Source organism: Struthio camelus, chromosome 3 (assembly GCF_040807025.1).
Source record: "Struthio camelus isolate bStrCam1 chromosome 3, bStrCam1.hap1, whole genome shotgun sequence".
NCBI lineage: Eukaryota > Metazoa > Chordata > Aves > Struthioniformes > Struthionidae > Struthio > Struthio camelus.
The window spans coordinates 38,204,801-38,226,412 of NC_090944.1; the positions used below are offsets into that span (position 1 = coordinate 38,204,801).

The 21,612-nt window shown below is 39.9% G+C and overlaps 1 protein-coding gene across 1 annotated transcript in view; it reads right to left on the reverse strand.

Moving 5' to 3' along the window:
- EYS (eyes shut homolog) overlaps positions 1-21,612 on the reverse strand; it is a 1,042,686-nt gene that overhangs the window by 635,937 nt on the left and 385,137 nt on the right. The window contains exon 21 of the mRNA XM_068937477.1: positions 853-1,050. Coding sequence (XP_068793578.1) covers positions 853-1,050 — 198 coding nt within the window. The remainder of the gene's footprint in view (positions 1-852; positions 1,051-21,612) is intronic.

Sequence of the window (21,612 nt, forward strand, 5' to 3'; positions counted from 1 at the left end):
CGAGGCTGTCCCAAAGAATTTGTGGCATTTCTGTTCATCCCTGGAGGCTTTCTAAGTGCAGCTAGAGAAAGCCATGGCTAACCTGTTCTAGCACTGTTTTTTGGTCTGGCTTCATGCAAGAGTTTTGACTATGTGATCTTCAAGGTCATCCTCCTTTCCAACCAGCTTTGCTAAGACTCTGTGAAAATGATCATTTTTACTTTTTTTACCAGGAATAGAAAGTGCCTGATAGGTAGTATAGTCCCAAAAAGGTTGCAAAGAGTACCCCAGACATAATGGGTGCTACTACATGTAACTTGACAATCTAGACAGAATATAACGGAGTAATTCATATTCAGTTTGCTTCTAAAGCCTAACATAGAAGTACTAAGTATCCCTGTCAGTGAAAGTGTCAGTTACATGGTGTTACCCTGTTCATGCTGGGAGGTGCTTACAGGAAAACAGACACTCCACTTTGCATCAGTTTGATATTTAATACAATATTTGGACTTGTTACAATTATTACATATACTGCCTCACTACCCTATGAGCTCATTTTTCAGCACCTGAATATTCTCTCTCATCAAACGCACAATGTAAGAAGTGTTTGGCTAATTTAGGTATCAAAGGAGATAGCCCAAACCTCATTAAAATTTCTCATTAGCTGCAGTTCTGACCCCCTGAACGCACAAACCTCAGTGCCAGGAGTTGAGGCATTTTGGCAAAAATAATCCTCCTGGCACTGGCTGTGGAGCTTCAGACAAGCTAAATTTCAGTAAATTATCCGCTGCTCTCCCCAGAGCAACTCAGTAGCTCTAGAAGCTTAACAGAAAGACTACTCTACATTAAAGTGAGTAACCAGACTGAACTCACTGTCATAGCAGTACCCGTGGAGGCAAGGGTTAGAACTGCACTCATTGACATTGATCTCACAGCGTGGACCTGCAAAGCCCTTCACGCACTCGCACTGGAATCCGAGGGGAAAAATGTCCAAATTCATTTCTTCTCTGCACACAGCTCCATTCTCGCAGGGATTGCTGGCCTCACAAGGCCTAAACTCACAGTTAGAGCCTGAAAAGGAAAATGGCAAAGCTGTCAGTGTTTAACTAATGAACATATTCCTGCAGCTGCTGCTTACTGTGAGCTGCATTTTCTTTAGATCCCTGGTTAACACTGAGTTGCAGTCTCTCAGAAATATATACATGAACGTTGCCATGCAGAGTTATCCATTTCTTTGCTTTGTAAACTTACAAACAAAACCCTGTCATTTTTTACCTGACTTGTTTACATAATGACATTGTACTTTAAAATCAAACTAGTTATTTGAATAGCTTTTATAGTTCTTCTGCCTACCCTTGTCCTCTACAATGACTTAAAAAGTGTACTGACTTTAAAAAAATAATAATAAATGTTAATTAAAAGCTTCTTGTCATTTTTTCCTGATAGTCTGCTGTCACAGCTGTTTATAAATTAACCCAGAATGGTGAACATGAATGAAATGCAAGTAACTTTATGTTATATTAATGTTCAGCTTGCAATTAATGACTGCACAGTGATGAGCAATGCAACACTACAACATAAATCACATAGAAAGTAACATCCAAATCCAAACACTTACTCCTAAATTGGGAGTTAATCCCCTCAGTCACCTGAAAGTCCTAGACACTGAACTGCTTTCTTTTTCTAGGACACCATGATGCTAGTGCATTTGTGCTTGCGTATGCTTTTCATTGTCTTATGATTATTGCATACAAATATATATGATTTCTCCATTACCTGCAGGAGGCCGCAGGCTGGGCGCTGCCATGGCCGTGCAGGGGCTCAGGGCTGGCCGTGGCTTGAGCTGGGCTGTGCTGAGCTGAGCGCCTGCGCCGGGGCCCAGGGCCTACTGCCTGCCCTGCTCCAGCCCCAGCCCCAGCCCCAGCCCCAGGTCTGGGCTGGGCACCTCTGGGGAGGGGGTGGCAGTCCCTGCCTGGCAAACAATAGCCCTTTTTTGGGGGGGGGCAGGGGTGGGGTGGTTGCCACGCTGCCTGAGAGGGAGGCAGGCTGGGGTGAGGAAATATAAAAGTAAGCTCAAGTGGACCGAAAGACAGAGGAGGAAGAACCATGACCATTAGACCTCTCCCAGTGAAGACCTCAGGCTGCTGACAGCTAATTGCAACCCTGCCCCAGTCTTCCTGAGGAAGTGTTGACCTCAGGATATAGGAGGACATTGGAAAGGCGAGTGTAACACCAGAGAAAAGGGGCAGATATTAGGGAGTGGTGTTTTTATAACAATTTTAGCTATTATTAATGAGGCTTTCCTGTATTAATTATACAGCATGGACTATCAGACTGTTAAAACATTAACGGAACTAACAGTAAATTCTTGGTGGGAGGCATAAGACATGTTTCCTATTGCCCATAAGAAGGTTTTGAATGTCACGCCACGCATTGGGCAAGAAGCTGGGGACCCTGGGGGCCAGATCTGCTCAGCCCAAGGGGCCGAGCTCCCCTCCAGGCAATGCTCCCACTGCCAGGAGGGCACAGTTGCCATGCTCCTGGCCCCCTGTTGCACACGGGATACTCTGCAGACTCGAAAAGGAACAGGAAAGGAGGAGCTTCGTGCTAAGCCAAGTAGCACTGGGATAGTCAGTTGGGAGAGAAAAACCCATGTTCCTTTACTACCTTCCCAGAAGAAGGACACCAAAAAGGCTTACCCCTTAAACAGGCTTTGCTTAGCGAGTGTTTTTGACATGGTTTAATGATCTTAACGCTGAAATGAATGAGAATGATACACTCAAACACTCTTAAAGAATGTGCCCATAATGCCTTTCCTTGGTATGCTGGCTGTAAATTAAGACTGCTCATACATTTCTAGTAAAGTAAACAAAGGAAAGAAATTTTAAGGCCTTTAGCAGACAGTACAAGTAGCAGAATGTATATTCTGGTGATCTGGGTATCTTCAGTGAAGCACCCACTCTGCCTTCCCTTCACCAGTTGCTGGTAAGTATGTGTGTATGTAGTAGCCATAGAGGTCTAATTGAAAATAGACATCTATATCCACATCCAGTGGAAAACACTTTTTCTTCCAAAAGATCATATAAGCTCTCCTGTTGATAGTAAAAAAAAAGTCTAACATGTGGCAAGCCATATTTGTGAGTTGTATAACGGTACTGAGAATTTTCTTTTCTGACTCAAAACTTCAGACAGGTATTCCTGACAAAGAATCAACCAGTATCATACCTATTGCTAACTAATAGAACTAGAAATTCATATAGTTTGGGGGTATAGTTTTAGGGAAACTGAGTCAGTTAAGTGGTTAGCTTATTCTGAATCTTTTATTAAGGAGCTGCGTATTTTATTATGATTTCAAAAGAACAAGATTTTTCCTACAGCACAGTGGTTCAGATCAAGCTACAGTGCCATTCTGTTCCTCGGAGTGACTTCTTTAAAAACTTAGAATTCCTTAAAAATGTAGAATATGGTGAAAGGACGAAAAACATGCAGTGAGTGACTTCACTTTTAAGACATCCATTAGACTGAACGCTGTTTAACTTTAACTTGGAAGGTGTACTTTCAGACTTACTGAGATACATTGTCAGTAAAATGATTTTGGCTCTGCAATATAAAAGCACACACTTATTTGTAGCCTCAGTCAACTAAACCTGCATCTCTGCTCCTTTGCTTGCACTGCCATTACAGACAAAATTTTGGTGGCCTATTCCATATAAGCTCCCTTCCCCCGCCTTGTACGGGAACTATTAATCACATAGTAGCACACTGGCTATAGCAGATCTTCTCACAAAAATGACACTCATATACTCCAAGATGTGGGTTGGCTGGATTTTGGGTGAGCTAATTCCCTATAATGTCTTAAGGGCTGAACTCTTAAGGCCCCTAGCAGCAAAAACAACAGGTAGGGATAGAATTAGGGTAAAAATCCCTCTACCACAGCAGATATGCTGGCAGGGGAGAAGAAGGACGGCACAAGTCATTCCCTATCTATACGCGATGGGTAGTGTCTCTGCGCAGGGCGATTCTGCTGTTGGCAGTCAGCACTCTCAGTTCTGGAACTCGCTGAAACGTCATGGCAAAAGCTGTCATATGGCACACTGAGATTTTGCCCTGAAGTTTTCATCTTTATACGACAACAGCTTGATGTGGGTGACAACCCTGCTGCTTCCTAAAGTTCACATCCACACAAACAAGTTTAACACATGGCTTTGTAAAGTAAGGGGAACTGTCAGATGATGCAGTAATGCAGCAACTGTTTTTCCTCTGGGTTGATGGAAGACTCTCTAAACAAATTTGTCCTGTTCTTTGACATGCCAAGTGTTTGTCGGGGGTAGATATTTATAGTAGATAAAGCAAAGGTCATGCTACAATGCCTCAGTTTTCCCTTACTGTAGTATTTTTCTCCAGCAGCAGATACAACCACATTTTGGGGCAGAGCATAACAGACTCTTGAGGAACAATTACAGAACGATGAAGCAATAAGAAACAGTGAAGATATATGTCCTAAAGCCTACAGGTTTATATTATTTACAAATATTTGTCCAGTAATAATAATAGGACTGTGTATAGCTCTGTTGTATGAATACTAATTAATTTACACGTTCTTGATTTCAATATCTCATGGCCAACTTCCATGAGTTAATTATGTACTTCAGAAAAGTATTGCCTTTTATTAGTTTTTTTTTTCACTCTCAATATTCTCCCAAGCCTCTAGGTTCTATAAAGGATTTTTATTTCAAGCATTTTGCTCTGCTGAATCCATAACATGCCAGGTTTCTTCTGCTTTTTCTTTTTACATAGTACATGTGTTAAAATTGTATCATTCATCAAAGAGTAGCTGAACAACTTTTATCTGAACTCAGTTCCTGCAAAAAGCAGTGATCTTAAAAGAACTGTGGATAATTTTTTCATATTCATAAATTCATAATTTATTTTAAACTTTAACTGAAGCTGGCTCTTGCTATCTCAGACATAATTTCTGAGAATATTTTTGGAAATATTTGAAATGTGAAAAGTTGAATGTGAACGCAAGCAGAAAGTAAGGTACTGGAGACTATGCTTGAATGCAGCACTTTCAGGTTCTTGTAGTGCTTCCATAAATTTAGTTTTAACACATATTGACAGATTTATCATCTCAAATTCAGTACCTAATGATAAAGTATTTTTTTATGAAAGCCTGGATAGATGTCTTTCACTGCGCAACTCTGAGAAAATGAGCTTGACTCTATCTTCTCTACACCTTCACATTAGATAGGTGGCAGGCTGCTGTTAGGCCCCCCTGAAAGGGCTTCTTTGCAAGGCTGCACAAGCCCAGCTGCCTAAGCCTCTTCTCACAGGGCAAATGCTTCAGACCTCAACCATTTTGGTGGCCAGTTAACTCACGCCAGTTAATTTATGAGGTTTTTTCCAGTTATTTGAAGAAGATTCCATCAACTTTTCTAGATCAAGTGGTCTGTAGCAGACATCCACCACAGTGTTTCCTGTACTGAAGCTCTGCTCATCCTGCCCCACCAGCTCTTGACCAGTGCATCACCACCACCCATTCCATAGCAAAGCTCCATGCATTCAAGTCACTATTTTGCATGAAGGCCAGCCCTGTCACCCCAGCCTCCCCATCTTTCCAGAGAGCTTGTAACCCGCCATTGCAACATTCTGTAATGGGGGCTATCCCACTATGTGTGCTGTAATTCTAGCGAGGCTGTAGTTCTGAGAGTTGCACGTGGACTTTTTATTCCTTCTGCGTCCTATGCTGCGCACATTGTTTATAGCCAGAGACGGGCCCCCACTTGCACTGCTTTGTCCTAGTGTGACAGCTTCCCTGATCATGCTTTCCTGCAGGCAATTCTTTCCAGCCCCTTCCACTTTTCTTTGGGCTTTTGTCTCCATTCCCTGACAGATGCAGTTTAAAACTTTCCTCAGAGAGTCAGCAGGCCTGTTGGTGAAGATGCTCTTGTTCTTTGTTAGATGGATTCCATCTCTGTCCATCAGATCTCACTCCTCAGAGGGTCTCATGGTAATAAAAGAAGTAGTCCTGTCTATAACACTAGCTATGTGTGTCCACTCCTACCACCAGGATTGAGGAGAACTGCTCTGGGCCCCCATGGCCTGCACCCTTGCCGCCAGAGTCCTCTGTTCACTTTTGGCATCCAGTGGTGTTGGCCTCCATTGGCAGTCTTTACCAACTAAAACCAACTGCTTCCTCTTAGTGGCACTGGATGGAGTGTGTGCATCAGACCCAGCCAGCCCACTTGCCTCTCTGGATGAAACTTGCTCTTCCTCACGTGCTGTCAGGTCCCAATACTTATTCTGTATGCACACATCTGAAGGTGAAGAAAAAGCCTTCTTCCTGTTGTCAGAAGTCACCATCTTCCAATCTCCACTGTCATAAGGAGTACCTGCCCTTGCTCAGCCTGAATGAATCCTCTAGGCCATCCCTGCTGCTGTGCAAGAGGGACGCTTATCTCTTCAGGGTCTCAAGGAGGAACCTCCTAATCTTCTGGTTGCTGCAGCCTGTTCTCCTCCTTAACTGGCTCCTTCCCCTGCCAGTGCAGCAGCTCAACCAGGCTGCAGGCCTGGCTGGTAAGGAGCTCATGCAACTGCCTCCTGTGCCATTCTGCAAGCAGGACCATGAGGTTAAACATCTTCTTTAGATTCTTGCTTGATGTAGCTCCCAGAAGAGTACGAATTCCAGTGAAGTATGGACTGATTACAAATTACACCAAAATACATGATCACCTGATAAAATGTAGGCAGTAAGAAATAGACTTTTCCCCCCCTCTATAGGGAATGAGAGGAAACATAAGTTACTACTTTTGCTCTTGCTTTGTGTTGTTTGAATCTACTATAGTCAAAGTTTTAGATTGTCCTGACATTTATGAGAACGGAAAATTAAAATCAGGTCATAAAGTTGATGACCTGGGCTAATATTCCTGTTTACCAAATGAAGCCGAAATACATGATACAATATTAATTGCTAGTAGTATTTTAAACACTTTTTCTGTGCTTTCTTTCAAGCTACCTTCACCTTTCTTTAATCAGAAATTCAATCAGAAATTCTATTTCTCCTCCCACTTAGCTTTCCTGCATGTCACTACATGGAAAATCCCTTTTTCTGCTATTGCAATGACAAAGAATTCATTCACATTCAAACGGAAAAGTTGGGAAGATAATAAGACAAGAACAAATAAGATTGTCCCTCACGCTTTCACTCTCTTGTCCAGAATTAATTCATTTTTAACCATCATCAGTATTGAAAATTAACAGTGTAAAAGATCCTTCCCTCATTCAGAGGAGCAGAAGTGCTTATATTATTTTTAATACAATTATGAAAATTGTTCATTATTAAACAATTTATTATTAAAGCTAATCAAAACAAATAGCAAGAAAATGAGAAAATAATGTTTGCTGATTTTAAAATAGTATGTTTTGAAAAGCACATATCCACATAAAGATTATAATTGTATTGTAATAGGCAGTGGTGGGTACATGTTAGTACATGTTAGTACATGTTGCTGCTGTCATATCCACATTTTTATATCAAGCTGTAAATATATGATTAAAGCTGTACAGATAAATCAAGTAACATACAAATTATAGACCAAAATTTAATTTTTTTATTAAAGTAAATTCACAGAATCACACAGAATCACAGAATCGTTTAGGTTGGAAGGGACCTCTGGAGATCATCTAGTCCAACCTCCCTGCTCAAGCAGGGTCACCTAGAGCATATTGCCCAGGATCACATCCAGACGGGTTTTGAATATCTCCAGGGAAGGAGACTCCACCACCTCTCTGGGCAACCTGTTCCAATGCTCTGTCACCCCCACAGGAAAGAAGTTTTTTCTCAGGTTCAGATGGAACTGCCTGTGGTTCAGTTTGTGCCCATTGCCTCTTGTCCTGTTGCTGGGCACCACGGAGAAGAGGCTGGCCTCATCCTCTTGACACTCCCCCTTCAGATACTTGTACACGCTGATGAGATCCCCTCTCAGACTTCTCTTCTCCAGGCTCAACAGGCCCAGCTCTTGCAGTCTTTCTTCATAGGAGAGGTGCTCCAGCCCTCTAATCATCCTCCGCTGGACTCTCTCCAGTAGTGCCATGTCTCTCTTGCACTGGGGAGCCCACAATTGGGCACAGTACTCCAGGTGAGGCCTCCCCAGGGCTGAGGAGAGGGGCAGGATGACCTCCCTCCACCTGCTGGCAACACTCTGCCTCATGCACCCCAGGAGACCACTGGCCTTCTTGGCCACAAGGGCACACTGCTGGCTCATGTTTAACTTGTTGTCCACCAGCACTCCCAGGTCCTTCTCTGCAGAGCTACTTTCCAACAGGTCAACCCCCAGCCTGTCCTGGTGCATGGGATTATTCCTACCTAGGTGCAGGACCCTGCACTTGCCTTTGTTGAACTTCATGAGGTTCCTCTCCGCCCACCTCTCCAGCCTGTCCAGGTCCCTCTGAATGGCAGCACAGTCTTCTGGTGTGTCAGCCTCTCCCCCCAGTTTAGTATCATCAGCAAACTTGCTGAGGGGGCACTCTGTCCCTTCCTCCAGGTCACTGATGAATATATTGAACAAGACTGGACCCAGGACTGACCCCTGGGGGACACCACTAGCCACAGGCCTCCAACTTGACTCTGCGCCATTCACCACAACCCTCTGAGCTCTGCCATCCAGCCAGTTCTCAATCCACCTCACTGTCCACTCATTCCACCCACACTTCCTGAGCTTACCTAGGAGGATGTGATGGGAGACAGTGTCAAAAGCCTTGCGGAAGTCCAGGGAGACAACATCCACTGCTCTCCCCTCATCTACCCAGCCACTCATCCCATCATAGAAGGCTATCAGGTTGGTCAAGCATGATTTCCCTTTGGTGGATCCATGCTGACTACTCCTGATCACCTTCTTGTCCTCCACATGCTGAGTGAGGACCTTCAGGAGGAGCTGTTCCATCACCTTTCCAGGGATGGAGGTGAGGCTGACAGGCCTGTAGTTTCCTGGCTCCTCTTTCTTGCCCTTTTGGAAGACTGGGGTGACACTGGCTTTCTTCCAGTCCTCAGGCACCTCTCCTGTTCTCCAGGACCTTTCAAAGATGACAGAGAGTGGCCTAGCAAGAACATCCGCCAGCTCCCTCAGCACTCGGGGGTGCATCTTATCAGGGCCCATGGATTTATGGATGTCAAGTTTGGACAAAAGATCTCTAACCTGATCCTCTTCCACCAAGGGAGAGTCTTCCTTTCTCCAGCCTTCCTCTCTTGTCTCCAGGGTCTGGAATTCCTCAGGACTGGCCTTAGCAGTGAAGACTGAAGCAAAGAAGGCATTCAGCAACTCTGCCTTCTCTGCATCCTTTGTCACCAGGGCACCCACCCCATTCAGCAGTGGGCCCACGTTTTCCCTAGTCTTCCTTTTGCTATTGATGTATTTGAAGAACCCCCTCTTGTTGTCCTTGACATCCCTTGCCAGATTTAATTCCAACTGGGCCTTAGCCTTCCTTGTCACATCCCTGCACACTCTGACAACGTCCCTGTATTCCTCCCAAGTGGCCTGTCCCCTTTTCCACATTCTGTAGACTTCCTTCTTCTGCTGGAGTTTGGCCAGGAGTTCCTTGCTCATCCAGGCAGGTCTCCTGCCCGCTTTGCTCGACTTCTTCCTCAGAGGGATGCACTGCTCTTGAGCCTGGAGGAAGCGATGCTTGAATATTAACCAGCTCTTCTGGACCCCTCTTCCTTCTAGGGCCCTACCCCATGAGATCCCCCTAAGTAGGTCTCTGAAGAGGCCAAAGTCAGCTCTCCTGAAGTCCAGCGTTGCAATCCTACTTATTGCCCTGCTCCCTCCTCGTAGGATCCTGAACTCCACCATCTCATGGTCACTGCAGCCAAGGCTGCCCCCAGCCTTCAACTCCAACTAGACCTTCTTTGTTTGTTAGTACAAGGTCTAGCATTGCACCTCTCCTCATCGGCATCTCCACCACCTGAGTCAAGAAATTATCATCAATCCTCTGCAGGAACCTCTTTGACTGTTTGTGCCTAGCTGTGCTGTCTTCCCAACAGATGTCAGGGTGGTTGAAGTCTCCCATGAGAACCAGGGCCTCTGATCGTGAGGCTACTTCCAGCTGTCGGTAGAAGGCCTCATCAACGACTTCCTCCTGGTCAGGTGGCCTGTAGTAAACCCCCACAACAGTGTCACCCATGTTACCCTGCCCTTTAATCCTTACCCATAGGCTCTCAGCTCGCTCTTCATCCACCCCGAGGTGGAGCTCCATACATTCTAGCTGCTCCCTCACATAAAGAGCAACTCCACCACCTCGCCTTCCTGGCCTCTCTTTCCTAAAAAGCACATAGCCATCCATGACAGCATCCCAGTCATGTGAACTATCCCACCATGTCTCTGTAACTGCAATGAGATCATGGCCCTGCGACCGCACACAGATCTCTAACTCTTCCTGTTTATTCCCCATGCTGCGTGCATTGGTATACAGGCATTTCAGAGAGCCAGTCAAGCATGCAAGCTTCCCAGGAGAGGTGCAAGAGAAGCCTCCATAGCCATGTTGCATGCTGTCTCCCCTGGCTGTATGCACCCGCTGGAGGCATCCTGACTTGAGCGGTGTTTTACTGACTCCCCTGCCACTATACCACTCCCCTTCCCCCATCTTGCCTAGTTTAAAGCCCTCCTTACCAGGCTGGCCAATCTGTTGGCAAAGACACGCGTGCCCCGCTTGGTAAGGTAAATTAAGTAAATAGAAAACAGAGCCTACTGCATTTTTTTTGTAAAGCATATGTTAAACTATTTTTATGAAAATACGTAAATATGAAATGTTTAACTGTAGAGTTTGAATACATCTGTTTTGCAATAGATGTAGGAAAGTTCTTACTTCATCTGGTAAACTTCTGTAATAGTAAGGCTGTGATTATTGACAGAAAAGAATACTATGCCAGCAAAACAGTTTATAAACTGTCTTCTCCCACTGACATATCAGGATTTGTAGATTGGTCATCATAGAGTAGAAAGGTAATATGCAATACACATAATGAGCTGACAAAAAAAGAGAAATAAAGAATGCCTAGCAGATCAAATGTGAAAAGGAGTCAAACACAGAAGTTCATTACAGAATTAATAAGTTCAGTAAATTTTCTAACTGTGCTTAATTCAGTTAGGCCAGTTTAACCTTTTCTGTTATTCGATTCTTAGCTATATTTTATGGATTATAAGAATAGATTGTCTTTACATTGTATGAACTATTAGACAGTGAAAAGCTTCTCCATTAGAAAAAAAACCAACAAAAGCCAGTAAAATATGCAAAAATAGTTAAGCTACACTGTCAAATGAAGGACATTTTTATTTTCAGTGGCACAATCTATCGGATTAAATATTATGACTCTCTACGAGGATGCAAAAAATACCCCAAAATGAATAATTTATTTGGAAAATCTTTATTTTTTTGTTTAGAAATTAAATGCATATTATATAATAAGTAATGCCATTGTGCTAATATTACTTAGTTCTGTTTTCTGCTATATTTGTTTGTAATAATTCTACAGTAGAATCTCTAAGTAGCACTGAAAATAGGCAATTTCTTGTGGAAAAACACTTTGACTTGTTTAGGCCATTATGAAAAGTCAGAATTATCAGTTTATAAAAATGACACAGAAAATAAATCTTATCTGAGATAAGTTTTCATTCCTTTATGAGAGACTATTGACATTTGTTTGTTTTTATTTGCTCAGCATAAATCTGTACATGAGATGTTTTGATATGTACTACAGAATTCTCTTACAATCAAATATGGCATCTCTTTGATGTTGTTATTCTTCTGGGGAAACAATTTAATAAAAAAGCCATTTGCTGCTACCCTTTTAAGGAATTAAATCTGACAACAGCTTTCAAAGTCAGCATTTTGCAATAGAAGCATAGACTGAATCAATGACAAAGTGTATTGGATTGCAAACTGCTAGCATGATTATGACAATATAGTGAAAGTAAACTATCTGTGGCTAGTTCCAGAGAAACAAGAACATCACTTGGATTGCAATTTCCTAAATAATTTTAAGTACTCTAGTAGTGATGTTAGATAAACATTTAAGAGGACAGAAGGCTCTGAAGACAGAGCAGGTGGCATCATTGCCAAGTGGTCCCTGTGGGGGTTTGGACAAAAGGTGAGAACCAACCAGCAGAGCCACCCTTAAGCAGCCAGACTAGGATCGGAGAAGGTAGTGGCACAGTGAAGTTTTGAAGTGACTTTCACAGTCACCATTCTACTAGCTGCTCCAGTGGAAACTGTGATGCTGATCTGATCTTTGCATCTGATTCTGGCCAACTTTGGATCACTGGCCAACAGAAGGATTTTTTTTTTTTTAATTATTTCTGTTGGGATTCAGCTCCAATAACCTTATGACCGTGGTATCATTAGTGGATTTCAGTAGCCTGGCTTAAAGTTTATTCATCAGTGTTATGAACTGGATACAAACTAAAAATGGATCTACTAGGTCAATACCCAGGTTTGTACATCGGCAGCTCTTTTGAACAGTGGACAGACTGCTGCAGATACTACAGAAGATGATTGTTAATATACTGGCATTTCCTCCAAAAAGCCAGATTAAGTTATTGAGGCAAGAAGCAAACACAGAAACTGTCTTCCAGCTAACAGCACCAAGAATAGAGGACTTAGAGTAGTTCTAAATCCATGTAATCATGGACTGTGACTATAAATAAGTATGTACAATCTGAAGAGCCCCAGCTGGCTTGCTTTGTCTCAGGTAATGGTGATGGTTCCATTAAGTGATGCAGCATTTCTCTCTGCATTTTGAATGTAAATAAATCCTGGTCGAGGAAGATCTCCTGAACCATGGCAAAAAAAAAAAAAAAAAAGAAAAGAAAAGAAAAGAAAAAAGAAGAAAGAATCTCCAAGGTTCTGGATTCTGTGACTACGAACACAGTGATATGAAACCTTTTGTTGTAAGTGCCAACTAAGGCAGCCATTGATGTTTACAAGAGACAACTACGAGTACTTGGCTCTACTAGGAAGCTTAGCCTACATTCCTCAAAAGACAATGACTAAATAAATGCTTTTTTTCTGAAAGCAGAATTCTCCTGACTTTGAGAAACTAATTTTAATGATTAAAAAGATTTAAAGATGTGCTCAGATTCACATAGTTTATATTCTAAATCTCTAATTTCCTTGATCTAATAATTTCCCATCTCTATGCTCCTTACACAGCTGTGCTCAAACTCTTTATGTTGGAACAGAGGAATTTGTGACAAGGTTGTTTGCCTTTGCTTGCCTGTAATTTGCTCTGGCGTTGTCTAATTAGCACTTGTGATGTGAACATCAGCTCTGCTAGCTTCCCTCACTGCCTTTGCCATGGTAGGCCTTTCTTCATATATTGCATCTCCTTTTCGCACAACACTAACCTCACTGATCATTTCGAATGTTCACCATGCATTATATCAGTGGGGCAGTTATGTGCAGATTCATCAAAAAGACAGTAAGGGGGATTGTGGCTACCCTCACTAGTCTGTGCTGAGTGCTGCATCTACAAGACGAACCAGCACCCATTCCTCAAAGTACATCATTCTTGACACAAGAAACAACCAAGAGTAGCTTAAAAAGTTTGCCTGTGAAGAAATGCCTATATTGCCCTATGTTCCAGGATTTCCCACCTTTGCTAAAATCCCAGTGAACTGCCTTCAGGATTGCCCTCCAGATGCCTAAAAGGCACAACGTGACTATATGAACAGGAAGAGATACTACTCTAATCATGCAGGGCCCTGTTGACTCCATGAGGCTGACAGAACTTCTTTGGGAACTTGTGTCTGTGTGTCCTGTTCCCATTCACAGACAGGCATAGCGTGGTCATCAGAGTACCATCTCACGTATATGGTGATCAAGGGTAAGTGTATGTTTGAATATGCTGTGTTTCACTGACCAAGTGGCCTCAATCACAACATGAGCTGTACCGGCCTTTCAAGTGGAAGTAGCTCTTCCTAGCACAAGGCAATAACTGAGTTTGGCTACTGTACTGCATCTTGGCTTCCCCACAGTGCGTCTCTCAAACTGTGTTAAGCTTAATGTATCTATCTGCTGTACACAACTCTTCTGGGGCAAATGAGAAGTTGTTCTAAAAGACTCGAACCCAAGAGGACAGGATGTTTCAAGTCAGTTGTTCACAGCCATACAACTATACACACCAAAATGCTCATGCTAGGCTTTAGGAAATATTGCAGTAGTCAAAATAATTAAGGAAATTGCCTTCTGGATATCACTCAATGTGCAGTCTTTTCTGCTAACATTGTGTCAGGAGGATGGCCCTTTCTGGGAAAACGCTACAAGAGTCTGAATTATTGGATTCCTCTTGACATTTGATTAGACAAGACCCAATGCACAAGAAATCATGGACTGTCATCAAGGAAGGATCAGAAGTGACTGATTCTGCTACAAAGCTTTTATTCTGTTCTTTGACTCTTCTTCCGTGAGTTTTCTTGGTTTTGTATTTGTATTAGTTAACTATTCTTCACAATGCTGGGAGAAAGTATCTTAGCTGTGCTAATTTAGCTTATTGACCAAGAAGTAGGGTATTCAGCAGTATGGAAGGTTATTTTTTGAAGTGAATAATATTATACATATATCTAATACTTTGTTATCTAAAATTATGCTATTCTTTTATGTAAGCAATGTTAGATAGGTTGAGATGATATGTGGGGAATATAATAGTTGATAGTAATTATATAGTATTATCTAGAAAATATCCAGCACCTATTTTCTAATTTTTTATGAAGCTACTATTTTAATGAACTTCTGACAACGTAGTGTTTTCCTAAGTTCAGACTGCTTTTTTTTTGCTTTGGAATGGTAATGTGTCCCTTAAATTTAGAATGTGATTTCAGTATTAGAAGCGCTATTGCAACATTAAGTATAATAATAGCTTTAATCAAAAGAAAGAATGGTTGTACTGTTATTTCATGATAGAATTGTCAAACTATCATCTTTCTTCTATACTTCTATTTGTATCTGAACTGAAAAAGATGTATATCATATGAATGAAGTTAACAGCATTTTGCTTCTACGAAATGAGAAAATTACATCAGGTTAAGGGATGTTAATAGGGAAAGAACAGGGAGGAAATCTACCCCTCTATTTTTCACCAAAAATGCAAGAAATATAAATTAGTTTTATAGGACTTATATATGAGACATTTTTCAAAAGTTCATATTCACTCAGGGATGTTTTTATTTAAATGTACACTATTTGGGTTATAATTCTGAGGCTCAGAACCCTCAGAGAGACCATTTTTTCAAAATGGCACTAAACTAATTTTATGTTTGCAGTAAAAATTAATGACTTATGTAAACAAATAATAATAATAATAAATATCTATTTCTTAGATGTTTTCCATGTTTGTCAATTATTTTAATTTATTATTACAACATTTTCTGCAGCAGTTTTAAGTTTCATTTTTTCTATAACTGACCTCTTAACAGCAGAGCTAAAAAAACACTTGTAACGTTAAAGTCAGTAACCACTGTGTCTTTCAGGGCAAATCTAAGTAAATTGAGTGCCATTAAAGAAAAGTACAAATGTATTTTGTTGTGGCAGATACACCAGTATACCAAGGAACTATAAAGCTATATACGAAAATAAACAGAAATAATCCCCACAACCCTCCACCCGATCTATACATAACTTTCTATTTTTCCAAAGGGTGTTATTCTGAAACTAGGAGATACAACTATTTTAATTTTAATTATTTTAATTTGAAATCAATTACCCCCCGAAGGCTTTCATAAGCATATCATAATATAATGACAAATCATGGGGGCACTAATAAGCAGTAAGTTGCGTGCTTAAGATTTGGGGTCCCTGCAACTATAAAACTTTAAATATTAAAATATCTTTATTAAATATTCAAACTTGTCATTTTTATAACTTGAAAAAGTTCAGGTGTACTGTTAAGCTTGCCATTATTTTAGTTTGTAGCATAAACAACAAACAAACACATAAACACTTCAACAGCCTTGGTGATTAAAGGCTAGTACACGCAAATAAAAGCCTGAGGTACATTGGAAGTGGATAGGAGGAAATAAATACCTGAAGATGCATGCATATATTGATATTACTTGAAAATAAGCAAAGTATCACTCTACCAATTTAAAAATAAAACAAGCCTTTTCTTTCATTTCAAGTTCATAGCAAAACCTTTATTTTCCTTGGAATACAAATTCTACTTTCTGTGAAAGATACAGCTTTGTAATTCTATACATATTCTGTGAAAAGGCATTTTCTGTGAAATCCATACAAACTGAAAATCTTTTTTTTTTTTAAGGAAGAATATTTGAAAAGCAATACTTAGCACTTTTCAAGTAAAAAAAAAATCTTTAATTGTATATTATAATGCAGGCCATGCAACAATGCTGAGTCAAAGCATGAGGCAGACCCACATCACAAAATTAAAATGAAAATCACAGAGATGCATATACTATTGCTTCATACCTGTATAAATTTCTGTAAAAATAGAAAAAAAAACCAGAAGTTGAAGATATTATTTAGTTGCATTTTTTCTTTTAATAAATTTATAACTACTGAACAATGAAAATACAAGTCTATTTCCATATTTGTGCTTTTCGTATCTCAACATAAAAGCATGTTTCACTCTCTCGCAAAAAAAAAAAAGAAGAATGCTACTAAGGAAAACAATTACCAGAAATTTCCTTCCTGCTGAAGTATGCGGAAATGCTTTTATTTTCTTTGTTGTCTGTTATCATTGGTTATTGAACCAGAATTCAACAGAAATTACTGATATATGTGGAAAATATACAGAAAGCTAGTATAAATTTCATTTTTCCTCATTGCTTAGGACACGTCGATACCATCTACAGATATAGTAATGGCTGCTATAGTACAGTTCAGGTTACCAAACCCCATTCCATTTCAAGATCCTGTTTTTCAGTTTCGTAAAATTGGTCAGATTACAAGGATTTGGCCTGACATTTTTTATTTTAGGTGATATCAAGATTATTACTTCATTATTTTGATTGGTGTCGGCAGGTAACCCTGCATGAAAAATGCCATTTATAAACATTTATAAAAATAAAACTTCAAACATTTATTTCACCAGTCAACCCTCCCTTCCAAAAAATACTCCAAACTTGATAAACTTTTCTTTGAACAACTCAAATACCCTCATAATTTAGAGGAGAGCCAGGAAAAAAAAAATCATGCTTTAAGCCTTTGAAAAATTGTGATTTGCACATACTTATTGGAAAACTTTCAGAGTCACACAGAGCTTCTCATTCTCAAAGAATATACCTTATTATCATCTGTGTAACTTAGATCTCCTCCATGAAACCAAGGTACTCATACACCATTCTCACATAATGACTAGTAAGATTCACACCCCCTTATCTGCTACAGGTGACTGGATTTACACGTGCAATATTCCCAGACTACGCAGAGCTATAAAGGCTTAGACAATATTTCTTGTCGATCAAGGTACGTCCCAAGGTGCAAACTGAAAGCAGACCTGAAAGTACCTTATATGCCTCAGTGAATTTCTATGGATACAGTTAAGCAACTAGTGGCTTTTGAGATGCCTTCGGGTTCTCAGTGCTGCCCTGGATGGCCTTGGGTTTTCTGCAGATCTTGTCATATCTGCCAGACCCCTGTGGATGTCTCAGATACCCAAATGTATCTACACTGACATTAGACACGGTTAGGCAACAGAATTTTTCTGAGAATTCTTTCATTTTGGAGACAAAAACACCTGTCTTTTTGTATCTAGATGGCAATTTTTAGAAATGCAAGATTAGTCAAAATATCAGAAAATTTTCCAAAGAAGTTCTGCCATGATTTAGTATATAGGCTAACAGCAAGACTTACTCCATACTGATTCCAACTTTGGCATCACATAGCCTTTTAGCTCATGCATACCAACCTTGCTTTATTGCTTAGAACCAACACATATTTTTAAGATCATATATCATAAACATGGCCACTCTGTGCTTCTCTACCCACAAAAAGCTCCTATGTAATGCCAAGTGCCATATATAGCTCTGTGCACCAGTTTCATTTTTCCCCTAAATAAGATTTTATTTGGCTGCTCAGTGCCAAGAGAGTGACAAAAAAAGATAGAGACTGATGTTGAACAGGAGATATTCTTTTATGTTCTAGCACAGAGATATGCTACAGAGAGACACAGGTCTTGCAATACTACATTTTTGCATGGATCTTGGCACTGCAGAGACTGAGATTTGGCCTATGAGCACTGAAAAAACTAATTGCTCCATTATCTTTTTGCCTTCATGAGCACTTAAATTTCTTACTTATTATCTATTTTGTAATTAGCTGTTCCCATAATAGTGTCCTATGCTGAAAACTCCATTATTACTCCTGCTTTTCAACAGACTTAAGCATTTTTTTTTTCTGCTGAGTTGCTTTTCTCACTGGTTTACTTTCTTTTGCAACATGTTTAATGGCCAATTACCATTTTTGCTTTAATCTGAATTGCAACACATTTGGAGACATGTGTCATTAAGGCTGCAACAAATAAGTAGACATTTCCTTGGAAGTGAATTTCAAGTTTCCTTTACAATTAAATATATTTGATTAAAAAGGGCATACCTATTAGCAGTATCTAGACTAAATAAATACAGTGCATTTTTTTAAATGAGTCATGTGATAATTTGGATCAAAGGATAAACGTCTTTGCTCCAGTTATTGAAAACAAGTCACTAAACAGCTCTTTTTTTTTAAATAAACAAAAAAAAATCACCTCTCAACTATTACAGGGCTACTATGTATCAAAATATACAGTCTCTACCTGAGAGGCACATTTTTGTGCTTCCTTTCCTTGCTGAGCATTCCTTGGGAATAGCAGAAGACTGGCTCACAGCAACGTTGGTAAAGTCTTTGGACCGCCTTTTTCTTTATTCCCAGTGTAGAAAATGGGGGGAAAAAAATCACAGTTCTCGTGTGGGAGTACAAGATCTGTTCCTTCTTTTCTATCCTTATTAAGGATGAAGCAGCCTTATAAGACCTATTTTATCTTCTGTAAAAATGAGCTGGTCTGAAGATTGTAGTGGCATCATTCTCCTTTTATATGCTAAGAATTCTGAAAAGCAGCATGTCTGATACAGGGATGATCCTATTTTGATAAACCCTCAGCAAGGACTGATGTATCTAATAGGTATGACTAGCTTCACTGATGTGGTTGTGTAGTACTTAAAAATGTTAGCACTGCCAGGCTGGGAACAGTAAACCTGCATTTATAGCTATGGACCTAGGTGTTAGAAGGGCACCAAAATATACTGAAAGGTTCTTACAGGGCATCAGAAATGTTTAGGGCACAGAAGGGCTAATGACTGGGTCAAAGCACCTTGAGGTGCCTTGGATTTAGATACGTAGTGATAGAACAACTTGAAATTTAAGAAAGATTCATCTACTATGTAGCTGGCTGGTTTTACCAAGAAGCAGTAAACCAGAGTTTAGCAGCGGACGTCTTCTACCTGGATATCTTCAAACCACTGAAGCAAATGAAACTATGAGCATACCTCCCTTTCCCTTCATAGAACTGAGCAAGAGCCAAATAATTCTTAAAAAATTATGGCCCCATCCAGCTCTAAGATATGTGAAGACTTAAAACTAAATAAAACAAATAAAACTCTAGCAATCCAAAAAGACAGTTCTGATTTTGCTGACACAGATGGAAGACTATACAGGGTATTTTTCAGCCTTAAAACAAAATAAATAGGTTATGACAAAAAATATAACTTTTCTAAATTATAATGGAGACCAGCAAGGGACTGGAAAAAATGGTAGTTTTGAGGTTTGGAAAAATATTCTTTAACTCCTTACCATTAAAAAATAAGGAGCCTTTCTCACTTTCATTTAAAATTAAAGTGTATGTTGACTTCAAAATATAATCATTATCAAGTTGTGCTTGCCATTATTCTCTATAAAGTGAATAATCTCAGCTGTGTATTTAACATGCTTCCACATGGAAGGAACAGCATGGTAAATATAGATAAAATATACCACTGGGAACTATAAAATTTACGAACTGCAGCATTCTTTAATCATGTGTGATTTTTAATGGGACAAGACAGTATCTCCTTAAAGAGATCTGGCAGCTTTCATTCTACCTTCCATGAAACAGTTAGGACCCCTAAATGAGATACAACCTCACAATAAGCTTCTCACACACTCTGCTCTTTTCTGAAACACTCAATACCAATTCTATAATAAGTGTGATTCTATTATAGAAAGGCTCCAATTGTAAAATCAATATCATAATAGAAAAGTTATTATAATAACTCCCCAGCTAGGATACTATAATGGAATCAACCTCATAAGAGCACTGAAAGAACTACTTAACACTGTAATAGATATATTACTGCCAAAGACGATCAGTGACAATATATTGGCCAAAACTGTAGCTAAATATATTTCTGAGCTGTCCATCTCCTGTTGCTAATATTAAATTTATGATTTGTCCTGCACCCAAATCAAAACTATCTTCCTTTGTGCTCCGAGTTCCAACAGATACTTTGCCAGGAGGGAATACAACAGAAAACAAGCTGATCCCCTTTCTTTGTTTCCAAATAACTCGGCTTCAGAATGTTCTCTGATAAAAACTGTCTAAAAGTCATGACTATCAGTGTTGTACCTCAGATAGAACAGCAAACGTTTCTAGAATAGTAGCATATTTGCAGGGACTGATGTGTTATAACCTAGTAGAAGTAACCTTTCTCACTTTCTCTACATATTTAGGTTAAATCTCTGTATGAAGAGAACATTATCCTACATTACGTATAAATGTCAATATGGTAAATAGCATTCCACTATTTAAGTGTGAGGTATGATAGAAATTTATACCATACAAGTCAATGACAGAACACAAATGAAAGCAGATAGAAACTGAAAACCGGTCAGCAAAAGTGGACCATCTTATTGTGGAAATTAAAACATATTCACAGGCACATATAGTATATGCGGAGTAGATACCTATGTGATAAATCACAAAATCATATTATATGCATATAGATAGATACTTTACATCTTTTTTTTGTTTGTTTTTCATTTGACCATATTACAACACATGCCCAGTGAACCTCCATAACCTTTAGGCTTCCTGTGTGGGTTCACATAGGAGTTTAAGTGATAAAATAACCTGGTACAGGTTATTTTGTTTCTTTAACCAAATCTTGGTCCCCCAAACCAAGGCCCAAAGCATTATGATATAAAAGTATATGTACTTTGAAGTCCATTGTTTTACATCTTATCAGGACCTATGACTTATAGCCCTATGACTCTGGAAAACAGAAATTCCGTTTTCTTCTCCACAGGAGAAGGAATTTGGTTGTAATGGGAACAACAGATTGGAATTATCATATTGAATGATTAGAACAATATTAGGAGCTGACAAGGTTGTCATGTCATATCTGGAAGTCTTATACATTTTTTCAGTTTCCTTCTGAGTTATGCATAGTTGGACTGCTAGTATCTACTGGAGCTCTGAGCTGTTGGGCTGAGTTTGGCACAATATTCAGAAAAAGCCACAGGTAACAATTCCGGTGACAAGAATTCCAGTGAAATATTACATGGTATAGAAAGAGTTGTGATCTGCACCAGCTGTGGGGAAATCCTCTTTCAGGG